This window comes from Pelmatolapia mariae, linkage group LG5 (genome assembly GCF_036321145.2).
Source record: "Pelmatolapia mariae isolate MD_Pm_ZW linkage group LG5, Pm_UMD_F_2, whole genome shotgun sequence".
In the NCBI taxonomy this organism is placed as follows: Eukaryota; Metazoa; Chordata; class Actinopteri; order Cichliformes; family Cichlidae; genus Pelmatolapia; species Pelmatolapia mariae.
In genome coordinates, this window is record NC_086231.1 from 18,758,494 (window position 1) to 18,784,311 (window position 25,818).

A 25,818-nucleotide genomic window follows, 5' to 3' on the forward strand; every position below is an offset into this window, starting at 1 on the left:
AAATGCAGCACTTGAAAACATATTAAATGACATCTCTGTCTCACTATATTTAATTGAAAGGAAATGTTACAGGAGCACATTTCAGGATCCATGTCTGCAGTCTAATTATAATGCTGAGACTGGTTTAGCTTTACTGATACCATTTATGTGTCAGAGTAGTGGGGAGTGCAGCAACTAGAAGACAAGTAAATAGAGTAAAAAACAAATATTTATCAGTAGCAATATCAATGTAGTAAATTATTCATAGAAAACATATTCAGAGCTCAGAGAAATACATTCAGAAAGGAAATTAAAGCAGCTGCACGTGTACAGATGTGAAGCAGAACCTGCATCTAATTATAGATGCCATGCAATAACACAAGGTGCACACTATACGTTCAGTCATTCCCACCGCATGCCTATTTGCATACAGAAATGTTTATATTGCTTTCATGTGATGTATGAACCACTGCTACAAATCCTCCAGCTGGCAGCTCAGCGAGGTCTCTTTACAGCACATGACATTAACAGAGACGGCTCAGCTGCTTTGCTTTAGTTATTAGCCAAAGTGCTAATCTTATACACTCAAGGTCTTCCTGTCTGAGTGGAAAAATACAGCAGGGAAGTGGCATTAGATCGGATCTTTGTCACAGCCAAACCTTTTTTTTTCTAATGCGTAACGTGCAGGTCAGTCCGGCAATAATTGGGTCAGAGGAGTTAAAGCAAACCACGGTTACTTTGTTTCTCACTTTGGCTCTGTTCATGACATGTTTACTGTGTAGAGCTCTTGCGGTGTAAGCGGCTGAGAGGAATACTGATCAGTTTTCTGGGGCTGGAAAGGGGCTCTTGGGGGCGGGAGTTTGGTGATGGAGAGGTAAGTGTTCACCGCGTTTTTCTTTTGCGCTGTACGCTTTAACGACAAAAATGCGGCAGCACTCTGTCGCCAGTTCAATTCCCGATTATCCTACGAGCTTAAGTTCAATGAATGAATAAATTAAGCTTATAAGCAATGCCAAATAATCAGCTGAGAAGTTCTGAATGTGTGCAATAAAACCCCCAGAGCTCTCTGTCAGCGTGAATGAGAGCTTTAAAGGTTTGACAGCAGTTGTCCTATAAGTGTGGAGGAAGTGGAAGGACATTGGGGTGAGGGTTTTTGTATTGTTTTTTTTAAACAAACAAACAAAAAAAACAATACAACTTAATTTGCTACTGACTTTCTCAGCATGCCGAGGGAATTTCTTAAAGGAAGCAGCCTAGACGTACCCGGGCAAGAAAAAGGTCTCATGAAGAAGACTCAGTTGCTGGACCGCGGCCAGTGGGCGAGCAAGTTGGAGTTTCTGCTGGCTGTAGCAGGAACATTGGTTGGCCTGGGAAACCTTTGGAGGTTCCCCTACTTGTGCTACAAAAATGGGGGAGGTATGCAGATCAAACATATTTATTATCAGTGAGAGAAAAAAGTTAACCTTCACACATAAATATTGTTATATATATATATGTGTATATATATATATATATATCCCCTCCGCTTTTCTGTCATCCTCTCAAAATTGTTGATATGTGAACATGAAGGGTAATGCTTGAAGAGATTTGCCCCAAGCGAAATCTTGTGGCATATTTGTGTAATGATCCTCGTGTTTCTACTCTCAGGTGCATTTCTGATTCCCTACGTCCTGTTTCTGCTTGCTTGTGGCATCCCAATGTTCCTCCTGGAAACAGCCATGGGACAGTTCACATCTCAGGGATGTATTACCTGCTGGAGGCACTTCTGCCCCTTGTTTGAAGGTCAGTGTATAAAAAAAGCTGAAATATGTAAGTGAGAGTTGATACTGTATGAAAACATGCCCTCTTTACCAACAGTTGAATTGTCCTTTAGTTTCACATAAAAAAATGCACATTACTTTTTGGGAATTGCATGTTAAATAAATTTACGTGAAAAACAATAACTCAAATAATATGTTTTATTTTTTGGAGTGATGTATGGTTATGTATGGAAACCATGAAGTAAGTCCTCCGAGCACAAAAAAAGTTTTGTAGCTTTACTTAACTTTGTTCAGAGCACAAGTGTGAGTAATGTATCGTATCTTACAGTGTCGAGACTGTTGTGCTGTCTCACCTACTGCACTAGTTCATGTGTGTTCTTTGACAGATCTGGCATATCTGATTGACACAGAACATTTCCCTGAGAAAAAAAACATCAAGGTCGAGATTATGCGTTCTTCAGAGAATTGCAAAATAACTTGTTGACTTGAGAACAAAGAAATCAGTTATGTTCACTGCCAAAAAGAAAAGCTTCTCATGTCTGTCCCCAGCACATACAGTGGCTTGCAAAAGTATTCGGCCCCCTTGAACTTTCCCACATTTTGTCACATTACAGCCACAAACATGAATCAGTTTTATTGGAATTCCACGTGAAAGACCAATACAAAGTGGTGTACACGTGAGAAGTGGAACGAAAATCATACATGATTCCAAACATTTTTTACAAATAAATAACTGCAAAGTGGGGTGTGTGTAATTATTCAGCCCCCTTTGGTCTGAGTGCAGTCAGTTGCCCATAGACATTGCCTGATGAGTGCTAATGACTAAATAGAGTGCACCTGTCTGTAATCTAATGTCAGTACAATCTAATGTCAGTACAAATACAGCTGCTCTGTGACAGCCTCAGAGGTTGTCTAAGAGAATATTGGGAGCAACAACACCATGAAGTCCAAAGAACACACCAGACAGGTCAGGGATAAAGTTATTGAGAAATTTAAAGCAGGCTTAGGCTACAAAAAGATTTCCCAAGCCTTGAACATCCCACGGAGCACTGTTCAAGCGATCATTCAGAAATGGAAGGAGTATGGCACAACTGTAAACCTACCAAGACAAGGCCGTCCACCTAAGAAGAAAACCTCTTGGAGTCTGCAAAAGACTTGAGACTGGGGCGGAGGTTCACCTTCCAGCAGGACAACGACCCTAAACATAAAGCCAGGGCAACAATGGAATGGTTTAAAACAAAGCATATCCATGTGTTAGAATGGCCCAGTCAAAGTTCAGATCTAAATCCAATCGAGAATCTGTGACAAGATCTGAAAACTGCTGTTCACAAACACTGTCCATCTAATCTGACTGAGCTGGAGCTGTTTTGCAAAGAAGAATGGGCAAGGATTTCAGTCTCTAGATGTGCAAAGCTGGTAGAGACATACCCTAAAAGACTGGCAGCTGTAATTGCAGCAAAAGGTGGTTCTACAAAGTATTGACTCAGGGGGCTGAATAATTACACACGCCCCACTTTGCAGTTATTTATTTGTAAAAAAATGTTTGGAATCATGTATGATTTTCGTTCCACTTCTCACGTGTACACCACTTTGTATTGGTCTTTCACGTGGAATTCCAATAAAATTGATTCATGTTTGTGGCTGTAATGTGACAAAATGTGGGAAAGTTCAAGGGGGTCGAATACTTTTGCAAGCCACTGTACATGAATCATCTGTGAAAATTATAAGGTGTGTCTCAAAAAGAAAACTGACTGACTCCTGAAAAACCTGATGGATGTTGTGTACAAGTCTCTATCTCGTAGTACTCCACATGACACATTTTGCAACTCAGAGGAGAGGTGCACACTTTGGGACGGAGCCAGTCATTGCTTCCGTCTTTTTTAACCACTCATATAGATTTCTTAACCTTTTATTTGCTGTAACTCCTGCTGGTTGGATCCTTGTATCCACATATGGTTTAAAGATTAGTCATTACAAGGCATGTTTGTGGAGGGTTGGCTCTTCCCATAGTTTTAGCACTGTTTTGACATTGCCCTTACTGAGGTTGTAGTGGAAAACCACCTAGATTCATTGTGACAATAACATCTACAGTAGATGGTCGATAGTACACATCAGGACATAAATATATATAACAAGATATATGTGAACATGGGAAAGTGTTAGATTTTTGCTTGTTGTTATATTACTGTCATGATTGTTTGTGCATGCTATACATCATGACATGTATCCATATACAGTATACTTTATATATTTAAAATATCTTTTTGTTTTCCTCTTTTATCCTGCTGTAAAGCACTCTGAATTACCTTATGTCTGACTAGTGCCATACAAATCAAGTTGACTTGATTTATGAAGGCGACTCACACCCCTTCCATTCATGAATATGGCAGAGATGTTGAAACACTTAAAAAAAAAAAAGTCAGTTCTACCACACAAAGGTGTCAATATTCCCTGAAGGGCAAGTTTAACCCTAGCTTAAAATTCTCACGTCTATGAGAATTTAAAGCTTGGCATCTTGAGTTCTGCACCTGAGGCGTCTTCTTGTCACATACACTAAAGGAGGAAAAACATGAAATTATACATCATGCTGCTCACACAGCATAATGTACGCAGTACACCCTTACTGCTTTGATAAGACTTAAGAGGATAATTAGCAGACAGGTGCTGCTATTCAAGTGTGCTTGATTGACCGAGCATCAGCAAGAGTGAGCACTTCTATAAAAGCCGAAGTTTTGGCAGTTTTCTGGTCTGGAGCAATAAGGTGTGGACGTAGCAGCAAATTCACTCCAGTGTCAGTCCATGCAATCCAAAGAAGAAACTGCTGAAAAACCCAGTGAGCTACACCTCAGACTCTACTGTCCTCAGTTGCCCTGCTAAATGTTGAAGCTCATGACGGTTCAATTAGAAAAAGAGTGAAGGAGTATGACTTGTTTGGAAATGTTGACAGGAGAAAGCCAATGGCAGCACAGCTTAGGTTTGCAAAGTTGCATTTGACTAAACCACAAGACTTCTGGAACAATGTGATGTTTTTGTTGAGAAAACCAAACACTGCATATCAGCACAAATATATGCTATATTTTGTAGTAGTAGGACCTGGGCAAATTGTAGTCACAGAGTCCCGAATTAACTCATGAACTCCTCTGTTAAATGTCAAATGTGAGGTCATCTGTCGAACAGCTAAAGCTTGGTTCAATTTGGGTCATCAACAAGGACAACAAGAAAGGCAGTGATCCTAAAGACAACAACAAATCTACAACAAAATGGCTAAAAATGAAAAGAATCAAGATGTCGCAACAGCCCAGGTGTCAACCCAATTCAAATGATGTAGTGCTATATTTTTTTTTTAAACAGGTGCACAGTACAGCTTTTAGCAGTGTTTTATTTTACAGTAGTCAATTGATTTTGGTTTTCTAAAATATCCAAGGAAGTACAGAATATCACTAGATGCATCTAATCAAATCAAAAACATGATTGAACAGACGTTGCCCTTGTTACATAACTGTGAGTCTATTTTTATCATTTTGATCATGATCAAAAGGTTAAATGTGTAAGCATTACTTTTACTACACCCTTTGCAGTATGTCCATTATATAAGTGTGTCAGATAGACCTCTGTTTAGTGTTTGAATATAAATGATCAATTCCTCACCAACCCAATCTGCTTGCTAAAGAACAGCTGCACCAGCTGTTATATCTTTACCACACCAAAACATGGTGTGAATTGAATATTGAGTATTCAGACCCTTTGCTCAGTATTTAGTAGAAGCACCCTTTTGATCTAATACAGACATGAGTCTTTTTGGGAAAGATGCAACAAGTTTCTCACGTCTGGATTTGGGGATCCTCTCCAGTTCTGTCGGGTTGGATGGTAAATGTTGGTGAACAGCTATTTTTAGGTCTCTCCAGAGATGCTCAATTGGGTTCAAGTCAGGGCTCTGGCTGGGCCATTCAAGAATAGTCACGGAGTTGTTGTGAAGCCACTCCTTCGTTATTTTAGCTCTGTGCTTAGAGTCATTGACTTGTTAGAAGGTAAACCTTCGGCCCAGTCTGAGGTCCTGAGCACTCGGGAGAAGGTTTATGTCCAGGATATTCCTGTACTTGGCAGCATTCATCTTTCCCTCGATTGCAACCAGTCGTCCTGTCCCTGCAGCTTTTTTTTTTTTAGCAAACACCATGCTGGCTTTCATGTGTCTTGCACTGAGGAGAGGCTTCCGTCGGGCCACTCTGCCATACAGCCCCGACTGGTGGAGGGCTGCAGTGATGGTTGACTTTCTACAACTTTCTCCCATCTCCCAACTGCATCTCTGGAACTCAGCCACAGTGATCTTTGGGCTCTTCTTTACCTCTCTCACCAAGGCTCTTGTCCCCCAATAGCTCAGTTTGGCCGGACGGCCAGCTCTATGAAGGGTTCTGGTCATTCCAAACATCTTCTATTTAAAGATTATGGAGGCCCCTATACTCTTAGGAACCTTAAGTGCAGCAGAAATTTTTTGTAACCTTAGGCAGCTCTGTGCCACAATTCTGTCTCTGAGCTCTTCAGGCAGTTCCTTTGACCTCATGATTCTCATTTGCTCTAATATGCATTGTGAGCTGTAAGGTCTTATATAGACAGGTGTGTGACTTTCCTAATCAAGTTCAATCAGTATAATCAAACACAGTTGGACTCAAATGAAGGTGTAGAAGCGTCTCAAGGATGATCAGACAAAATGGACAGCACCTGAGTTAAATGAATAAGTGTCACAGCAAAGGGTCTGAATACTTTGGACCATGTGATATTTCAGTTTTTCTTTTTTAATAAATCTGCAAAAATGCCGTACCCACTGTACATCTTTAATGGCCTTAAAAAACAAGAATTGGGTAAACAAGTTTGAATTTATTTAGGATTTTCTGTAATCTACACAGGGTCAAAAGTATGCATGCAGACGCAAATATATTTCTACATTATCATTTAAATACTTCCATAAGTAGTGCTAAAGGTTCTACGATGTATTTCAACTCGAAAAAAGCCAAGGCATATTAGAGTAACTTCTTGTTATCTAAAAGCTTGAAAGCGCATTAAGTTAATTGCATTGGATGACAAAATGTCAAAGCAAAAATGTCAGCTGCTGTATTTTAAGAAAACATATAAATTATTAGTCAAAACAGTGAAATTTGTTTTATATGACAAAATAATATATAGTCCAAAATAAGTATTTGGCGTGCTATTTTTCCGCCAGCAACGTTTGCAGTTGCCTATTTGGAAGTGTGTCATGGGATTCAAGTCAAAGCCCTGGGACATTTTTCTTTGTATCTCTGGTATATGGAATATGTTTGTGGAAACAAATGACACCTGATCTTTCGGCTGAGCTTCTCTGCACTTACACTTGCTTTCAACTGACATATTCTAATATAATTTATATTTAAGTCACTTAATCTTATAAGCAGTGAACCCGTGATGGAAGCTAGGGGACAATGAACTATTGCTGTCGCGCTGACCTAGTAGGTGTGGCTGTTACTCTTCTCTTCCTCCTCCTGCCCACTACCTGCTCTACCTAGTTATCTAACTACCTTATTGACTGCATGATCCTGAAACTGGTCAGAAATAAATTTGAGTGAAATTCAAAGTCTGGTCTTTTTCAAGTGTGGGCACCTCACAGACAGAAAACACTTGACAATTGCTAATTGCTAATAAGAGACTGCAAGAAGCATTCCTTTAATCTGAAGTTCATACAGATGAGCCCAGTGGAGTGGCGTGAAGTATAGTTTATTGCTTTAACAACTGGCATGTTCCACGTGCATCAGTGTCAGTAACCCAAGTTCCAGCTTCCATCAGCCCTTGTGAAGCAGGTGTAGTTTCCGGGATATGGTTCTACATCACGAGGGACCTGCAGGAAACAGGTAGTGGTGAGTGTGACAATTAGTATCATAAGTGACTGAAGAGTTTCGGAACAGCAGTAAAACATCTCAGAACTGATGGACTATTATTACTGTCCAGTTTGAAAGGCACCCTCCTAAGCAATTGGAGACTTTAGACTGTGGGGCTATCCAAAACATTCAGTCTAGCCATACATTTTTGTCTGATCATTGTGTGGCCATTGTAGCCTTACTGCTTGGAGGTCCTGCACTAACCTCCATCTTTGTGATAGGGATGCTTTCTTTACAGGAAACAGGTGTATTACACATGGAATCTGGGCACTCTTTTACCCCTGCCTTCTTTAAATCTTCGATTTAAATCTTCTGCTTCTTTTTTTACTGGGTACTGTCTTTGGTGAGACCTATAAAATGATTTAGGGGTTATTTTTACTGGTTCTATTCCTTTAATATGTCCAACATTCGTGGACCCCTTTGACCACAATGTGTCTGGAATGTCTTTGAGTGATTTCTCCTCTGCTGTTGTAAGAAAACCATGGATACCTGTCACTATCCCCGATCATCTAGATGTATTTCTTTTCTTATTTGTGTGCTCCAGTTTAACCTGGTAACATATGCTTTCAAAGAGGGAGAGTACTGCACGCCTGGGTGTCTCTTTTCTTCAGTCCAATCCCTTGTTTCCTCAAATCTTGTTACAAAGGCTTCTAAATCCTGCCACCTCTCAATTTTCCTTTTCACTAATGACATGTTAGGAGCTTCAAATCCTCTGTACTGGCCTTTTTCTTCAGGGCCTAATTTACAGGCCACCATTATGCTCCCTTCCAATATAAAGCTGTGAGGAATAAAGGGGCACTTTGGGTTTGAAGAGGTTTCTGCTCATAAGCTGCATCTGAGCCCGGGTCGTCTTTGTAATACATGGTGCAGTGTATGCCTATTGTGTTTTGGATGTCTGTGTAAGGTCCTGGTCTGCGTTGTGTCATGTCATGCAACTGTGGTGTCACACTGCCGGGGCCACTTGGTACTATGTCCAAACTATACCAGTACCTGGGTGTTTTTGCTGAGAAATGTACAAATGTATCTGTACCATTTTTGTTCATCCTGTCCACCTTTGTCCCATTAATCCAGTTAATACGGAGTTCACCTGAGCAACTGGACCAAACTGTCAGAATAAAACTAAACAAAAATAAGGAACAGTCAAGAACTGGAGCGTTTGTTCTTGCAAGGGACCAAAAGCATCGCTTTTGCATCGCACAAGGTTTCATGCAAGGGCTCGAAGGGGGAAGTCCCCAGTGAGCTTTTTATTAAATTTTGTTAATCAGACCCTCCTTTGCCTTAAAACTGTCACACAATAACACTTTTCCTTCTACAGGCTTCTCAAAGGACAGTTATGAGTGTGTGTACTGTAATGAGCAGATAACTTTTTAAAAAAAAAACTGGGCATACTTCCAATCACTAAGCGCACTGGGTTTATCCTTGACTATCATACAGCTCATACTAATTCGAACACTGTATAGGATATTTTTTCCAAAATGGAGCCTCAATTTATATGAACAAATTGGAGTCTATTAGACAGATATGATTCAAACCACTGCAGCGCAGTGCCTTTAATACCCACAGCATTCTCTAATCGCTGTAATAAAATGTTATGGTCTATAGTATCAAATGCTGCACTGAGGTCAATGACAAGCACAGAGATGAGTACACTATCAGAGGCCATACGAAGATCATTTGTAACCTTCACTAAAGCTGTTTCTGTGCTGTGATGAGCTCTGAAACCTGACTGAAACTCTTCAGATAAACCATTCCTCTGCAGATGATCTGTTAGCTGTTTGACAACTACTCTATCAAGGATTTGTGAGATAAAAAGAAAGTTGGAAATAGGCCTTACCTAGGATGACTACTGCCAGCTTGAAGGCATGGTACATAGCTGGTAAATAGATTTAGGCTCATCATATTTAAGAGTGAAACATTGACACACGTTAATGGCAGGAGGAATGGGGTCTAAAAGACACGTCGATGGTTTGGAGGAAGTAATTACTGAAGTTAACTCGGAAAGATCAATTGGAGAAAAAGACTCCATCAATGATACTGAAGGTAGCTGTAGATAATGTTACATCTGTGAAATGATTATGAGTCATTTTTTTCCTAACGGTTAAAATTTAATTTGTGAAGAAGTTCATGCAGTCATTACTAGTTAACGTTAAAGGAATGGTTGGCTTAACAGTGCTCTGACTTTTTGTCAGCCTGGCTACAGCGCTGAAGAGAAACATAGGGTGGTTCCTATTTCCTTCAATCCGTGATAATAGTAAGATCTTCTAGTTTTATGGAGGGCTTTTTTTTTTTTTTTTTTTACATGCAGTGGGCATTCAGTCAAACCTTCTCTTGGTTGGTTCTAAAACATTTTTTAAACAACAATGCATTGTGTAATGAATTAGCTTTCCCAGACTGTCACCACCTCTCTGTCCCTCTTACTTTGGACTGATGTTAGCACCATTATTTTCAAAATAATTTCCAACAACTACTTTCCAGATAGTTCTGTGAAACTCTCTTGCAGGGCAGGTTTAAAAAAAAAAAAATACAAAAGTACATTAAATGTTTTGGATGCCATTGAAATTTACTCCATATGCTGCAGTATAATTTAATTGCCTTTTTATATATACTGACTGCACTTTATCTTCTCAGGTATTGGATATGCAACCCAGATAGTGATTGCATATGCTGCTGTTTCATACATTGTGATCCAGGCATGGGCTTTCTTCTACCTCTTTTCATCCTTCAGTGCTGAGATTCCATGGGCTAGCTGCAGGAATTCCTGGAATACAGGTAGCTATTCAAAGCGAAGGAAGGTTTCACTGTGGTCATTCTTTATTTCAAGGTTATTGACATGGTGATCTAGATGATTTGGGGAATCTCATATGACAGTGAGGTCATTTTGTGCTTGAGAAATGTATAGTCTCTAATATCTTTTTTATCAAACATAGATTAAACTTTGTTGACATGGCTCTGCTTTTTTCTTTGTCAGAGTCTTGTTTTGAATTTGATAAAGCAAATGCGTCATTCAACTGGACAGCAGCTGCAAACGCAACAACACAGGCAACAACACCGGCAACAGAATTCTGGGAGTAAGTGTAAATGACATGTGTCTGACCTCGGTAGATGGATTTACCTCTGGTGGATTTTTGCTGAACACTGAAGCCATCAGTCCCTAAATTTCAACAACATATATTTGAGTTATTGGAAAGCAGCATTTCCATACTGGTTAACCAATAGCTGCTCATTATTTCTCAATAGTTATCAGAGTAGGCAATCTGTATACACATGGTAACCACACTACATAATCAGTCCAAATACAATTTCCTGATTGTTAATCTGGATCATCCATCTATTTACTGTCTTTAGATGTGTTCTTGTAATCTGGTACAGATGTAAGATCCTTTTTGGGATGGATGCTGATAATTGGCGATAATACCATCAAGTCATTTTTGTGTTGTATTATTCAGATACTGATTAGGTCATATCGTGTTTAGTCATAACACGCGGCTGTACACAGCTGTAAGCAGTCTCGATTCTCAGTGTTGATAAAAGTTACGAACTCACCAAATATCAAATTATGTGACTGCTTGAAATATCACTTTGTACCACACACAGCATACCACCTTTGTGCTGTTGGATGATTTTAATCATGATACTGTTGGTCACGATTATGGAAGGAGTGGTCCTATTGATATAGTCAATATTAGGAAGGTATGATTGGTGCCTTCTTATCACCATGTATGTCATAAATGTACTGACATCAGTAATGTGATCAGTGGTATGGCATGCTGATACTTTCGTGGCCAAGATTACTACTGATCATATACTCACAACAGTCCTGAACTTAAATACTTGGTGCTGAATGAGTTTAAGTTGCCCCTGATATGACTGGTTACAGCCAACCAGTGGCTTCACACATCTTATTATAATGCAGCAAATCTCTATGTATCAGTTTGTTCACAAACTCCTCTTACATGGTCATAAGTTATGCAACCAAACTTGGCTGCTAAAAGTTCTTATCTATATTACGTATTATGATTCATCATGTTGCCTAGCAACCACCAAACAACACAATGCAAAATGAGTCATTTACAGTGATTATAACACCTTATCATTTTAACTCCATGACAGTAACATGTAATTTACTGGATATAATAAAAGTATAATAATATCTGATTCCTTTCATCTGTGGTGTTTACAGTATAAGTATTGCACTGTATCATTTGATACATTAATTGATTAAATCAAGGTTCCAGTATTTGGGATTTTACAGTATTGTGCAAATGTCTTGAGCCACCCCTCATTGTTTATATTTTTCCAAGTTGCCAGATTTTATTGTAGTTTTGTTTTTTGTTTTGTTTTTGTTTTTTTTAAGTGCTCAAGCAATAGTTTTCCCAGCTGAAAGTCTTTCAAAGTGTTTCTTTGTTGCTTCTTTGTTGCTGTGTTACTAACTACTAAACACTGGCCTGTCAATCATTTAGGTGGAGAAAAAGCACCTAACTCTGAAATGATATCTTTAGGCACTTTGTGACTAGCAGCCTGTCACAAAAATACATTTTTGTTGTAATTGGACAAGTGGATAAAAGAAGACGTATCAGAACTAAAAGACTATCTGTAGAATTGCATTCTAAATAAATACCTTGAACATATTTTAGGTTGTGAGATTTGAGTCCACTGAATTTGTTCAAATTATATGCATTTTATACCTATATAGGTAAATAAGGGAGGTTAGTGTCTGGCTAATGGGCAACTATATAACTGACTTTCTGGTTTATTGTAAATAAATATTGTAACATTTGCATTGTGTCAACTCTGTTATCACTTACAGTAGTTGTGACAAAAGATTTTTGCGCCCAAATGGCTGTCATTTTAACAAATAATATGGGTTTCTTTTCAGGAGAAGAGTACTGGGTATATCTCAAGGGATTGAGGAGATTGGTAGCCTGAGGTGGGATTTGGCCTTGTGTCTCTTACTGGCATGGATCATTTGTTACTTCTGTGTTTGGAAAGGAGTGAAGTCCACTGGAAAGGTAGAGCAGCATCTTTAAAATATGATTTATTAGTCTGCATTTAGAAAATAAGTTCTGTCAACACAGTTTATACATCTACTATCACATCTACGGTACATTTTGAAGTAACATTGCAAGAATAAATTTGTGAACCCTTGGAAAATACCAGGATTGTTTTAATTGGTCACTGAAAAGAAAATGATCAGAGTCACATCCAAGGTCTGGTTGCTGAAAGTTTAATCTTCTCATATAAATTTGTTGGTGTGAACATATACTTCAATCAAAAGAACCTTTATAGGACCTTAGCAGGACAATACAGAAATACTTACAAGCTTATCAGGATGTAACAAGGCAAAAGTTCAGGCCTGCTGGTACTCTCCCTGGGAGTGGCTTCCTGTGTAGATTACACTACTGCGCAATTCTAAAAGAGATGAGTAAGAACCTAAGGTAACAGCAACCCCCTCTTAAGTTTCAAAGATCACATGGTTCCAGTATTGTTTAATGTTCTGTGAACAGATCAAACTAAATCTGAACTCTTTGGGAGGAGGCACAGGGATGTATTTGGAGGAAAAGGGCGATGTATACCTCATCCAATCTGTGAAGCATGGTGGAGGGGGCATCGTGATTTTGGGTTGCTTTGTTAGCACACAAGCACCAGCAGAAATAGCTGAAAAAGAAGAAAATGATTTGATACTAAGATGCTGTGGCATGGCCTGTTTCATTTTATTGGTAGGAATGATTGCTCACGGTTACTAAAAGCGGATCTATGGGTTACAAGGTCACAATTTTTTTTGTAGCTTCAATTACAAATAAAAAAGTATAATGTTCATCATAGACATAAGTAGAACAGATTATTTAGGTTGAGTATCGACAATAGTGGCTTGAATAAAGACCAGACCACAGAAATGTTAATTCAGATTGTTCACAAATGCTTTCTTGAACTTTTATACTCTATTTTATGATGATCTTGATCACTTACATATTTTTCCTTTCACATCTTAATCCAAAATAGAGCTTGATGTAGCATGTTCAGCATTTTTCACAGGACACTTAAGCACAATATCAGTCTATACACATTTATTCAGGTTTTTCCTTCACTTAGAGACAGTGTGTGTCTGTGTTGTTTTACTCCTCACCCATAAAATGCTGATGGAGTATTGTCGGTGTGTAGTATGGAACCTCAGTTTGTGAATTCGAAAACCAGGAGTGAGGCAACGTAGAATTTTCATACCATAAGTGTGTCCACTATGAGGCTGAGGGGTAGCACTGGCGATTGCCTGTCTTCTTAGTAGTTACACCTAAATGCAGACAGCAGTCATGTCTCATTTTGCAAGCAAAAAAAGAGACACAATACTATGGCACAAATGAGGAATGTATTGTCTGAAATACGTTTAGATGGCAAAAAATGTTTTCTTACACCAAAGAACATCAAGCTTTACAATGTCCCTGTGATGTCTGCTTTGAACCATGCATTTCCTTGTTGTTGACAGGTAGTTTACTTTACGGCCACTTTTCCCTACGTGATGTTGGTGGTTCTGTTAGCTCGTGGACTCACTTTACCAGGAGCCATAAACGGCTTAGCTTTTTACCTGTATCCTGACCCCACAAGGTTGGTGGACCCTCAAGTAAGTAATAAGATCAAAACAATGTGTCAATACCAAGAAAAGCTGCAAGCTTGCACACTACCCACAGAAGCCTAAACACTAAAATACCTACATTTTACAAATTGAATATCGTCATTTAGTGATGAGTAAACTGATATCTGTGTGTTGGCATCAGGTTTGGATGGACGCGGGTGCACAAGTTCTTTTCTCCTTTGGGATTTGTCAGGGGAGTTTGACGGCTCTGGGCAGTTACAATAAGTATAACAATGATTGTTACAAGTGAGTACGCTCCCCCTCCCATGTTCTTAAATTTAAAAAAATATATGCTCAAAAATTCTAGTAATCTTATTGTTATGACAAGATAAAACTGCACTAAACAGATGTTTTCAACGTTATTTAATCACTGGCCGCTTAGTTTTAGAATAGCCAGCAGGGAGCACCAAAGTGATACATTCATAAAACGGCACAGGCTTTCTTAATAACATGCAGACTGTTTATGACATTCCTTGATTATGGAACAGTTAATAAAAAAAGTTTACATAATGCTCAAATCCTGTACAACTTTTTCCTTCTTACTTAATATCTTGGGCAGCAAGGTACTTTTTTTCATACTTCAACATTTTAAACAGCTGCTTTTGCTTTAAGTGTGTTTCTTGTTTTGCTCTTTGTTGAATGCTGTGTGTTTTCTTCTTTTGTTTCCACAGAGACACATTTGTTCTGTGTTTGGTTAACGGAGGATCCAGTTTTGTTGCAGGGTTTGCAATCTTTTCTGTTCTGGGATATATGTCCTACGAACAAGGACTGCCAATATCAGAAGTGGCAGCTTCTGGTAGGAAATCATTACACAACCTCTGTTATATTTAATGAAGTAATTAGACTGTCAGTGGGTTTTATTAATCCACTTTAAAATACCCCCCCCCCCCCCCCCCCAAAAAAAAAAAAAAGAATTAAAAAAAAATAACAACCAACCAACCAAACAAACAACCAAAATCAAGGCAAAACAAAACAATGCTAAATGGAAAAACTGGGCCTGTGTTTTTACTTGGCATGGAAATGGCTTTAATTTAATTTTGGAGACAAAATTCCTGTATTAGCTTCTCTTAGCTAAGCACGGCTAATACAGTAATTCCCCGCCTTTAATCCTGAACAATCCTCCTGACCTTAAACTCTTTCCAATGAAATAAATGAATGCCATCAGGTCATTATGCCTAACAGTAGGATGTTGCAAGAATTTGTGAGTCCAGATTTAAAACATTTAGAGTGCTGTAACTAAAATATAAATTGGGAGAAGGCTGCAGTAAGCAGTTTTATCCAAAAATATTTAAGTTGCCATCAATGACTGAAAATATTTCTGAACAGGACCTGGCTTGGCATTTATTGCCTATCCGCGCGCAGTAGCCATGATGCCTTTACCTCAATTATGGGCTATATGTTTCTTCATCATGGTCATCTTGTTGGGGGCAGATACACAGGTTTGCATTAAGCCATTAGAAATCCTGTTTATTTTTCATCACTGTAAATGTTTGGTTCTTAGTAAATGTGTTTGATTTGTCTGTGTCTCTTGCAGTTTGTGAGTTTGGAGTGTTTGATGACCTCAGTGACAGATATGTTCCCCAATGTGTTTCGAAGAGCTTATCGTCGAGAATTGCTGCTGCTCTGCCTCTGCTCTGTTTGCTTTTTTCTCGGCCTCCTCCTCGTCACCGAGGTGAGAGCTCTGATTAACTTTCCCACAAGTCTTTACACTACCCTCAGTAGGGTGTAAAAATGGACCAGTGCTCATTACTCTTAATTCTTTTTAGGCAAAACTGAATTTGTATGCATGCATTTGTTGTCTTTATCTTTGATTAGCTATACCAATTAACCTCTCTGTCTTCCTGCAGGGCGGTTTGTATTTCCTTCAACTCTTTGATCATTATGTGTGTAGTGGAAACAATCTTCTCCTTCTTTCTGTGTGTCAGTCGATAGCGATTGGATGGATATATGGTGAGTCATTAAAATCCGAGAGCCAAATCCTTGCATGTTTGCACAGATCTGGCTAAGAAAGCTGATTCAAATCCTGCTAATCCCGCATTAATTGAAAATACACTTAAGACTGCTTTTATTGAGTTGCTTATTACTAAAAGGCCAAAATTTAGGCTTACTGTATAGGCGTTCATTCCAGCTATTCTGAATCTTGCTCAGCTGGGGTCACAAGAATAAGCCGTGTCTTGTGGGTACTGACTCAGCACCACTTTACCAGCAGCTTCACTTTTTAACCACTTTCTATTGCGGTGGAGTTTTCCCTTCAGGCCCAGTCCAATAGCACAATTATGTGAAGTCAGTGTTAAAAAAAAAAAGCTCTCAAATTAGTTAGAGGTTAAAATTATGACCACTAACTACTGCATTCTTCCAGAGCTCATCTAATATTTCCTGCTATCTCCCTCTTGCTAACTAAAGCATTCGTTAAATCAGTGGTTCTCAAACTGTGAAACATAGAGTGACAGGTGGGGTTCTCACTTTTTGTTTATTTACTCATATTGAAATGTTGTTGTAGATGTTTTGCTCTTTGTATTTTTAGTTTTTTTTAGCAAATGTTTGGACATTTGCCTTGTGAAAAATATTATAAATATAAAGTATTTACTGCCACTGGCTGAAACATAAACTGAAGGCATAATGGATCCATCCTACTGCTTAACAGCTGACATGTGTTGTGGCTAGAAAGTTCTGCTTTAACTTCATGTACCCATAGGACTTTCTCCATTTAGCCTCATTTAGATATACAACCTTACAAACCTCTGACGCTGAATTTAGTGTTGATTATGCATAAAAGTCTTATGGTTTGGCAGGTGTTGCTAGAGGTCTTTTGTAGTTAAACAGAGGCTTTATTTTCTTTCATTTTCTATAAGCAGTTTTCTTTCACACCTCAACTTCACTGTTCCTTTTAACTACCATTTGTTAATAGTCTTGCAAACTAAAGATACCTGGAAATCCGTCCTATAGCTTTTTCCTACTTTCCTTGCATCATTTGTCTTAATCTTAAAAGTATTAGGGAGCTACTTAGATGAGCCAGTGGCTGCTGATTGATTGGCTGCTAAGATAAGTGTGGAACTTGTAACCTGAGGCTTTGGTAATCATCTGAGAGATCAAGCTAAGCTTGCCCAAACCTTTGCATGGTTTGGTTAGCTCTAAAATTGTACAAGACGTGTACAATGTGCCCGTTATTTACTAGAAGTAATGGCCTGAAACATTTCTATTCATGTGATGAAAGAAACTGATGCTTAAAGATAATGTGCAGGATAGTGCTGAGGTTATTTAGACTGGAGAAGATGTGGTCATATGTTTGTATGTTTTACTGTTTTTCATTGTGTTTTAACTAAAAATGTGTCATTGTCGAATGCATTTAGTGTTCCTTATGTGTGTACTTTGTGGCATCCAAATAAGCTGAAAGTAGTGATTCTTTGAATGTGAATGAACACAAAAGATCTAAAGAACACTAAACATTCAACTATAAAAACACATCTGCAATGCATGAACAAAGCTTTATGGACTGCCTCACAGTGTTTCCTGGTTAGGATGAGAAAAACATTTGATGTCTGAAGCTGTGATGTCAGCTGATATCTTCATTGATATCTAAGTGTAAATATTGTTATTAAACTCTTTGAGAGACGGTGATGCTCAACTAGGACCGAACCACTGGCACCACGGTGTCAATAATCATAATATGTCAGATAAATTGGCAAATTTTGATTGCACGACTGTTAAAAATCAGTTGTCATCTACTGGCATCGCACAGCTATCTTATTTAGGAATTACTTTCACTGTTTTGGTTGACTTTGTAGAAAGCATTTTATGATTCTATTTCATTAATAACTCTTATGATTTTATTATTATTTTATCAGTCCTTGTAGAATTTACTGTGGTAATTCTAACCTTGTTATTAACTTTTCATGTTTTGCTCAGGTGCTGATCGTCTTTATGACAACATTGAAGACATGATAGGTTATCGTCCCTGGCCTCTAATGAAGCATTGCTGGCTTTACGTTACCCCTACAGTGTGTCTAGTGAGTGAAACAGAGTTCCTAAGAACACAAGTAGTCTAATTTATTCATGAAAACTTGTGGACTCCTTTTGTGATAAAGCACCAAACAACAGTTGAAAGCTAACATTTCCTCTTCTAGTTCAGGAAATAGTTTGAGGTGAGGAAGGAACAAGAGATGCAAGTGAATAAGGAAGAGAAAAAAGTGGCCGGCTGCCGTGTGATGCAGTAACAGAGGAACCATAACCTTCCAATGCGATTGTGGCATATGACTCTGTGATAAACTGTGCAGGGTGCACCCTGCTGGTGATACACTGACACTAGTATGAGACAGTTATGCAAATATGATGGCGAGAGATAGGAAAAGTGAAAAAAAAAAAGAGAAAAGCCACTATAGTTTATTTCATTATTAATTATTGTGTGTGTTTGTTTTCATTTATTTCAGGATTATTTTTTAGAGACAGTTCACAAAAACAGTCATCTCAAGATGTATTTTATTGCATAATGCAAGGACCCTACATTATCACACTATGAACAGCCAGCAAGGCAAAGCAGGAACTAAAGGACTTGTAGACAAATGTTAATGATGTGCAGCATCGTGCCAGATAAATATGTCAGCAGTGAAAACAGGGGTTTGGAGGAAAAGTGCTTAGTGCTTCACGAGAGGACCTACAACAGTGGGAGCCTACACCAGCATGTGCAAGCAAGATGTTTCTTGACCAAAAATCAAATTCTTTAAAACCTTTTTTTAGATTTGCTGACAATGAAGGAACAATGAATCCACGGAAAATATTCCCAACTGAAGAGAACACAAAACTATGTGGACAAAAGTATTCATATACATTTAGAGTAAATGTAGTTAGATAACCTATACTTAGCAACCTATACTCATTGTACTTTCACTGGTGATGATAAAGATTTTTCTAAAACTGAATTTCTTTTAAAATTTCAAAACTTCATTGTTGTGTTGTTTTTGTTTCTGTCAGGGTACTTTTGTCTTTTCAATTGTGAGATACAAGCCTCTCAAGTTCAACAAAACCTACGTCTATCCGACCTGGGCGTACGCTTTGGGCTGGTTTCTTGGACTGTTCTGTGTTCTTCTGGTTCCTCTGTGGATCATCTTTAAAGTTACTACAATGAAAGGGACAATTTGGCAGGTATGCACTCCGTAAAGAAAACAGGAGCACCACCGAAACACCATAAAGCTCCCGGGTGATCTTGTTACTAATTCAGTTCAGTTTAGTGTTAAATGTTTTTCCACCATGACAAGTGCAGTCAGGATAAGGTAGTGTGGCGGTCTGGTTGATTTGACCAATTTCCTAGTTGACAGACGGGAAAACTGGATGGATCCAAACAGTATCCATGCTTGGATTCAACAGTGCTGTGTGCATGTCTCCTCTTGTTACTGGTGTCAAACAAAATATTTTAAAAATCTAAAACTATATGAGCTTTTTAATCTGCCAGCACATCAGAATGTTCTTTTCTTTAACTAACAGCCCAACACATTCAAGAGCATTAAACCTTACAATTCTGTAGTTTAAAGTAAAAGCTTTTCACATCAGTCTCCTTAAAGTTGCAGCCTCTTTGACACTATTAACACCGACAGTTCAGCAACTCATCTTAGGCCAAAAACATTATTTAGCAAAGCTGGGCACCAGACAACAAAATACTTCCTGATGGATTACCCTAAACTTTAATATGCTTTTGCTGCCAGAAAAGCCAAAAGCCCGCCATTAGATTGGACTGGCTGAAAGGTCATTGAGTTAAAAAAAAATGCTCCAGTGTCGTTCAGATAAGATATCCATCTGGAAACATGTAAGAATAATGAAAAATCAGGGGCTCAGTAAAGTTATTCCCCTACATCCTGTGTGGGGGCATTAATATCTGTACTAAATCTCATCATAATCCATCTAATAGTTATTAAAACATTTCCATTACAAGTCCTGAGTTCATTCTGGTGTTAGAGGAACAGTCAGCAGATCAAGTAGAAGACTCCAGGGCGTCATCCTGTCTGTTAAACTGTAAACATGTTCATTTTCAAAATTCGTAGAACAAACAAATTAGCAGTAATCTAATCAATAGTGAGGAACACTGAGGAAGCTTTTATAGGTGTTTGGTCATTTCTGCACATTTTGAAAAGTTATGATTTATTTTAAATGGACTGAACTGATCTTCTTTCCACAGAACCTCAGGCAGCTTTGCGTCCCGCAGAGCTTGACGCACAGAAAAGCAAAGCAGCCCGAGCAGTGCCCTTTAAACCCAGACATAACTCTTACTCCTGTTGCCAACGAATACAAGGGAAGAGGTGGAGCTGAGATGGAGATGCAAGTCTGAAAACCATAACATTTTTACAAATTTTTCAGATGTGATGTTTTTATTTTATTTTAAACTCAAGGTTTTGTAAAGGAAATACTGATAAGATCATTAATTCCGAAGACTTCTAGCAGGGTTCAGAGGCATGTACTACGAAGCAGGTCGAGTTTTGAGAGACCGTGTAGACTAGTGACTAGCGAGGTAACTTTATTCCCCGCTACATTTTTTGTCTTGCTAGCAGCAAACAGTTTCAAATCATTCCAGTGTTTGGTTGCCACAAACACTGCCACAATTTCAGCTGATTGATAGAATTCATAATTGTAACTGTGTTGAGATGTACTTTTAATAATGTGGCAATAATATTGATAAGCCTATTAATGTAGGCAGCTAGAAAAATTTTTTTCTAAATTTTCTTCTGCATCTATGCTGAATCTGTCTTACACTGCCTGGTCAAAAAAGAAAAAAAGGAAGAAAGAAAAGCAACCACCCATATTTAACCCGTAAGCTGGTAAGAGGATGATGGTGAACCATCATCTTGGGAAAAAGGATGAAATTTTTTCATCTTGGGAAAAAAAGTTTTATGAAGCTAACAGCATTTCCACATTGTTAAGACAGTACAAGTTGTGTAGCCTTAGGAAAACTACTTATCAGTGGTCAGCTGACTACCGCTGATGTACTGAATTGCCATCAATGTGTTTTTTTTTTTCTTTCATGATTCTGAGAAGACAAATCGAGGATTCAGCAACTCTGAAAGATTAGATTAGATGAAACTTTATTAATCCCTCGGGTGGGTTCCTCCGGGAAATTCAGTTTCCAGTAGCGCAGCACCGACAGAAGTTGCATGTTACAGATACAATAAAGGGGAATGAGAGTAAGGATATAAGCATAAATATACCATATATACACATATATAAATACAGAATATATAATATGGATAAATAGGAATACCAGTGGATTGCACATTTGAGTGAGTTTATTGCACAGTGATTATTGCACAGTCAAGTATAAGAAAAAATATTGCAAATATTGCACAGAGTTGTTTGTGGAACACGAGACAACATTTTCACACATGAATCAGCTGACACAATACAAGATCTTAGTGAAAGATTTGTGCAATTCTTGCTTAAGATTATGAAACGATACCATGGTAATTTGCATTGTCATCAAAATTTGAAGGTATTCTAATAAAACATTTGAGTCTGCTACTTGTTTTTTTGACTTGGCAGTGTAAAATTTTTAATGGCCTTTTTTATTGTTGTTGTTGTTGTTGTTGAAAGTGTTACTTGCTCCCTTTGAAAGAAATATATGAATATAATATTCTTGTGCCAAAAGTTCCCATTCGATATGAAGGCAACTCAACACTGAGTTGACTCGCCAACATCTCAGTTGCCTTCGTAGTGTCATATACCACAAACACCACTCATGATGAGTTTGGGTTTGTTTGGTTTTTTTAATGACCACAGGGAAAATTAGTTAAACTACTTCGTAGTACAGCCCTCAGGTCTCTGCAACGTGCACAATAAGCAATAATTTGTCACTGTGAGGCATAGAGCAATAACACACTTTTGAGATAACAAGGTTTGTGAAGTTTGCCAACACTTTTTTCAGTAAAGGATAAAGGATTACAGCCTGTCAGCTTGTTCAAGGATCAGAAGATGCAAATTATCACCGTCCACTAAGATGCACTGTGACCTCAGATTTTAACACAATCTGAAAAAAACACAAACAGAAAAATCAAGTTGCAGCTGATGTGTTCATTCAGTGAAGAATGATTTGGATACAGTGAGCTCAACATATATTTTAGACACTGACACGGTTTCTGTTATTTTAGCTGTGTGGGTAGGAAGATTTTATGTTACGTACAGTTATGAGTTTGATGTAGACGTGGATTTAGAGATTTAATTTGGGGGTTGAACAAAAATATTGCTTTAATCATTTACAAATTCTTGCAATAATTATATGTTGTCCGTCATCTTGAGGGGCTCAATTATAATTGCACTAAAGCCATTTCATTGATATGTGTGTGCTTTTTCTTTTCTTTTTTTTAATTCTATTAATTCTTCATACATCAAGCAGGTAAATGTTTGAGGGGTGTTCAGAAGGTGGCACTTGCATTTTAAGCTGCTGCTGAAAATCTACAACATGCAGTCAAAGATGCTACCAGTGAAAATGAATTAGTGATTTTTACATTGTTAAAACATTAGAAAGTCATTAAAGAGACAGTGAGAACATTAGAAGGTCAAATTCAGAGAAAAGAGAGAAAACAGTGGTGAGGTCTGCAAGATAGACCTACACATGGAAGAGGATGGTTTCTGTGGCTGAAGAAGACTATCCAGAAGCTGGGCATGTGATTATCCAAGTCTATCATAAAGATAAGTGGCTGCAAAGTGCAGTGGTTTACACATTCACTTAATGATTGAAAGGATCCTGGTTTGAATCCAGCCAGAGACATAAATCCCTTCAGGGTTTGTCTGGCATGAAACTTTCCCACATCAAACATGCTGAGGATCCTGCTGTGGTGAACCCTTGTCACAATGGAGTAGCCAAAAGTAGTTTCTTCTTATTCTTCTGTCATAAAAAGAAGATAAAAGCTGGTTAAAACACATTCCTTAGCCTCAAGAAAAGAACGTTTAGATTAGATTTTGCCAAAAACCATCAACAGATAAAACTGAGCTCCTACCTTACCAGAAGGACAGGTATAAAAAACGATGGAAAACTCATGATCAGAAGAAAATAACAATACCTGAAAAACAATGTGCAAAGCTATACTTTCTGCACAGGTTCAGTGAAATGCAGCAAAGCTGGTGGACAATAACCTGGAGCAATCACAGGGGTTTTGCATAAGTACTCACCAGGCTTATGCTTTACACTCGCTAAAGACCAACAAAAAAGTCACAAATCAAGACAGCTGCAGTAAAGCATCACAACGGAGGAAAATCAGTGGTGATATCACTGGGTTCAGGTAACCATTTACTGCAAGAATTCTCAATGAAGTATAAAAATAAGGATTTTATTTATTATTTATTGTCTTCAATTAGATTTCATTTCTTGATAAAAGTGGACTATGCATGAAAATGGCTCTTTATCAGCAGTTAATGCTGTGTTTTTGTCCATCCCCTTAAATTTAAGTTACAAATCTGTAAGTCTGGGTTCATCATAGTATTGTCTTTAATATGATTTAATAATCAACTTAAATAACATCAAATTATGTCAGTGTCCAAAAATATTTGCATCTAACTGTAAAAATGATTCTTATTATCTGTCTCTAGTGGCAATCCACGTCATATTTTTTTTATATTATTTACATTATTTATGCACATTTGTTTTTATATTAACCTGTAATTTGTTGATACAGGTTATTACAGGATTGTTGTTTTTTATTACCTGTAATTTGTTATTAATTTGTTATTACATAAGTCTAAGTGAACTTCTAAGCAACAAATTACTTCTACATTTTGGTTTGATGTATCAGCTTGTTCCCACAACACTCTCTGTATTTGTGGAATATGTACAATCACCATGTAGTTTATTTGATGGAAACATTTTTGAAGCCTTTTAATTGCATGCATTATGTACTTAACATCAATACCTTTCTAACATGGCACAGAGGTTTTTTACAGGGCTTTGCAAAAACAAAAATTAATAATAGTAATAATAATAATGATAATAATAATAAATAAGTAAACTTTTGCAGTGGCGAGCTAGTTTGATATAGTAGCTTCCTGTCCTGCTGTTCTGGAATACTGATTGTGAGAAAAACAATTTTGGTGGATTCATTGCATATTTAAAATAAATTTGCCACCCTGATTGTAAAGGTAACAGTCTTCTTGTGTATTTTAAGCCACACAGTCTGCAAAAGATTATTAAACCACATATTACTGAGTGCTCAGAATTTTTTATGATGTTTTATTTATTGACACTTTCAGCATAAGGTTTCTTAATACATGTCGCTGTTGGTTATAGAAGTTATTCAGACTGGCTTAACTATACTGGTAAGTGTGTGTGTGTGTGTGTGTGTGTGTGTGTGTGTGCGTGCGTGTGTGTGTGTGTGTGTGTGTGTGTGTGTGTGTGGACGGGTATTAACATCTTCATGGGGACCAAAAATTGGTAGTTTACTATACTTGTGGGGACAATCAGCCCTCGTGGGGACCAAAATCCCGGTCCCCACGAGTTTGAAGGCATTTTTGAGACTCAAAATGTGGTTTTAGTGTCAGGGTTACAATTAGGTTATGGTTAGGTTTAGGGTCAGGGTCAGGGTTAGGCATTCATTTTTGATGGTTAGGGTTAGGGTAAGCGGCTAGGGAAAGCATTGTGTCAATGAGATGTCCCCACAAGGATATAAATACACACATGTGTGTGTGTGTGTGTGAGAGAGAGAGAGAGAGAGAGAGAGATATGCTGCATTCAGCACTAATTGAATAACAAATTACGCAAATTAAATATACAAAAGTACAGCTGAAAAGCAAATAAATTATAAACTTCAGGCAAAACAGGAAGAAAATCAGGATAAATATTTATTTGAAAGTTATACAGAACTAATGCCAGAGACTGAACTTTATTAAAAATATAATCATATTAAATCATTAGGTTTTTTCCTCTTCGTAAAAAACATTGCAATAACGTCATCAGATAATGTAAAAAAATAGATTTTAGTAACTTGAATTTGCACTCATGAATGTGTAACAGGTCTTTGTGACACTGAGTTAGAAACACTATTCCGCCTGTGGCTTTATTGACGAAGGCGTATTTGAGCCACATTAAGAAAAAAAATGACTTTCGATCATTTTGATTAAAGTCGTAATTGTATTTCGAGAAAAAGTCGAAATGTGGAGATTACAGTTGTTGTTTAAAGCTGCCAAACAGTAATCTCCACATTTCGTTTTCTTTCTTAAATGATCATACATACATACATACATACATACATACATACACACACACACACACACACACACACACACGCACACACACACACACACACACACACACATAGTCTATATGTATATATAGATAGATATATATGTGTGTGTGTGTGTGTGTGTGTGTGTGTGTGTGTGTGTGTGTGTGTGTGTGTGTGTGTGTGTGAGCGAGAGAGAGAGAGAGAGAGAGAGATGCTCCGTCCGTCGTACTTTTTAAAGGCCTGTTCTTTATGTGTGGTTTTTAGTCTTTTGATTTTTCTTTTCTTTTCTTTTCTTTCTTTCTTTCTTTCTTTCTTTTTTTTTTTTGTCAAACACCGAGAAGGATTCTTCCCTCAGGACA

At 37.9% G+C, this 25,818-nt stretch overlaps 1 protein-coding gene across 2 annotated transcripts; it reads left to right on the forward strand.

The window, feature by feature from the left end:
• Positions 1 to 575: 575 nt before the first annotated feature.
• LOC134627681 (sodium- and chloride-dependent GABA transporter 2-like) lies at positions 576 to 24,439 on the forward strand. Of its 2 annotated transcripts, none has more exons than XM_063473997.1 (15): positions 576 to 853; positions 1,202 to 1,395; positions 1,627 to 1,761; positions 10,271 to 10,411; positions 10,611 to 10,710; positions 12,519 to 12,651; positions 14,121 to 14,255; positions 14,410 to 14,513; positions 14,939 to 15,063; positions 15,594 to 15,706; positions 15,802 to 15,939; positions 16,115 to 16,217; positions 18,174 to 18,274; positions 19,236 to 19,406; positions 20,434 to 24,439. In XM_063473997.1, exons 1-15 carry the CDS (start codon positions 846 to 848, stop codon positions 20,581 to 20,583), a joined length of 1,851 nt encoding a protein of 616 aa, XP_063330067.1. In that variant the 5' UTR covers positions 576 to 845; the 3' UTR covers positions 20,584 to 24,439. The 2 variants fall into 2 exon arrangements, with proteins under 2 accessions (XP_063330067.1, XP_063330068.1); XM_063473998.1 differs by lacking the exon at positions 576 to 853 and adding an exon at positions 887 to 1,122.
• Positions 24,440 to 25,818: the final 1,379 nt, after the last annotated feature.